Consider the following 1632-nt stretch of genomic DNA (forward strand, 5'->3'; position numbering starts at 1 on the left):
CATGACAATGGCCCTTACTGCTTCCGGATAGAACAGGCACTGACAGAGACAAAAACCGACGACAAGTTCTCCTTTGTGGAGGATTGTGTCAAGTTCACAATGCTCCGTATGTCACCAACTTTCCAAAATGTCATAAACCTCTGCCAATTTTCGTTGTAGAAACAGGATTTATCTCTTTCTTATTATCTGCATTTTCCTTTATTTTCCATTTGTAGCTGATCCTCCAAAGCCTGCCCTGACTCACCCAAAGACAGCCACTCAAGATCTTCCCTACACTGTCACCTGCTCGGTCAAAGACAGCCACTCAAGATCTTCCCTACACTGTCACCTGCTCGGTCACCCATACCTGCCCCTCCCATGTGCCTAAACTCACATGGAGTAAGGCCGCTCCAGATGCGGTGAATGAGGTCCACAGAGAAATTCACCCTGGCAACTGGGAGGCACAGTCCATCCTGACCTTCATTCCCGGGGAGAAGGACGACCACACCGAGATCAAATGCACAGCACAATTTAATGGAGGGAAGACGTCCTTTACAACACTGACACTCTATGTAAAACGTGAGATCATTTTCACTCTGTTGCTGAATTTTGAGGATGTTCTTAATATGTCCCCTTCCCATTATGTGCAATATAAAAGGAACTATGTCCCTTATATGTGGCTCCGTCTGTTTGCAGGTACAGAAAACTACAACCACATCATCATTCCCACAGTGGCGGCGATTGGCACAGCTGTGATCTTTGCAGTCTTCTGCATTCTCATGGCGAAGAGATACAAGTGAGTTCAATACAGACTTACATTATAGACAATAACATGAGCAGTTATTGACATTTACACAGAGGGGGTGTATTTCCTCTCACCCCTTTTTTATTTATAAGTTTTTTCCTGTGCTCCTCAATGAAGCGACCATTTTTTCTGTCTCTTTAAGGACACGTATTGCAGAGCTCCAAAATCAAGAAGGCAGGTAAGGAGAAGATCAGATCCAGTTTTTAGTGCTATTGTGATTTTCATTTCCTTCACTCTATTGAAAGTGTGATTAATGTATTTATTTATTTATTTATTTACTGGTCACACAGTGTGTGAAAACCTTGTGATTTTTATGAAAATGGGTGCATGAGATACTACAGATATACATTTTGTAACTAATATGCCTGGAATCTGTAAGGGCAAAAGACTACAGCTTGTAAGGGATTACATTTTCAAAGAGCAGTAAACAGCTGAAATGACAGCAGGACATTGTGATTAAAGTCATGAGGTATTTTAAGGACTTTAATCTTTAGTTAGAACATGGCACTCTTAAATACTTGATTCTGATTGGTCAATCAACAAAATTCTGCAGTGTTTATTTCTTGAGGTATCACCGCTGGGGCCTGTATCACGAAGCGAGATCAACCTTTCCTGGGTTACCCGGACCTATCCTGGGTTGACTAACCCTAACAATGGCAGTCAGGATAATGGGTATCACGACGCTGGATATCAACTCGGTAACTCAACCCAGGGTTGCTTTATCAAGAGCCGTGAACGCGCACGCAGCGGACCAATCACAATCATGAGAGAAGCGCAGCGTCACTGAGCGTCACAAAGCGCCGTATGTGAGGGAAAAAACAGTATTTCTCGTGAGGATCAGAGATTAA

The 1632-nt window shown here is 43.0% G+C and overlaps 1 protein-coding gene across 12 annotated transcripts in view; it reads left to right on the plus strand.

The window, feature by feature from the left end:
- The window catches only part of LOC126392084 (myeloid cell surface antigen CD33-like), a 24705-nt gene that overhangs the window by 16134 nt on the left and 6939 nt on the right, over positions 1–1632 (plus strand). For 4 of the 12 annotated variants that reach the window (XR_007570143.1, XR_007570147.1, XM_050047247.1 and 1 more), the window contains exons 5-6: positions 676–775; positions 927–962. The exons of 6 other annotated variants lie outside the window; for them this stretch is intronic. Coding sequence is in view for 2 of the 6 variants with exons in the window: in XM_050047247.1 (XP_049903204.1) it covers positions 676–775; positions 927–962 (136 nt within the window). In the remaining 4 variants the exon portion in view is untranslated. The remainder of the gene's footprint in view (positions 1–675; positions 776–926; positions 963–1632) is intronic. 2 more of the 12 variants (XR_007570144.1, XR_007570146.1) reach the window with 1 other exon arrangement.

The sequence above is a fragment of the Epinephelus moara genome, chromosome 6 (genome assembly GCF_006386435.1).
Source record: "Epinephelus moara isolate mb chromosome 6, YSFRI_EMoa_1.0, whole genome shotgun sequence".
Lineage (NCBI taxonomy): Eukaryota > Metazoa > Chordata > Actinopteri > Perciformes > Serranidae > Epinephelus > Epinephelus moara.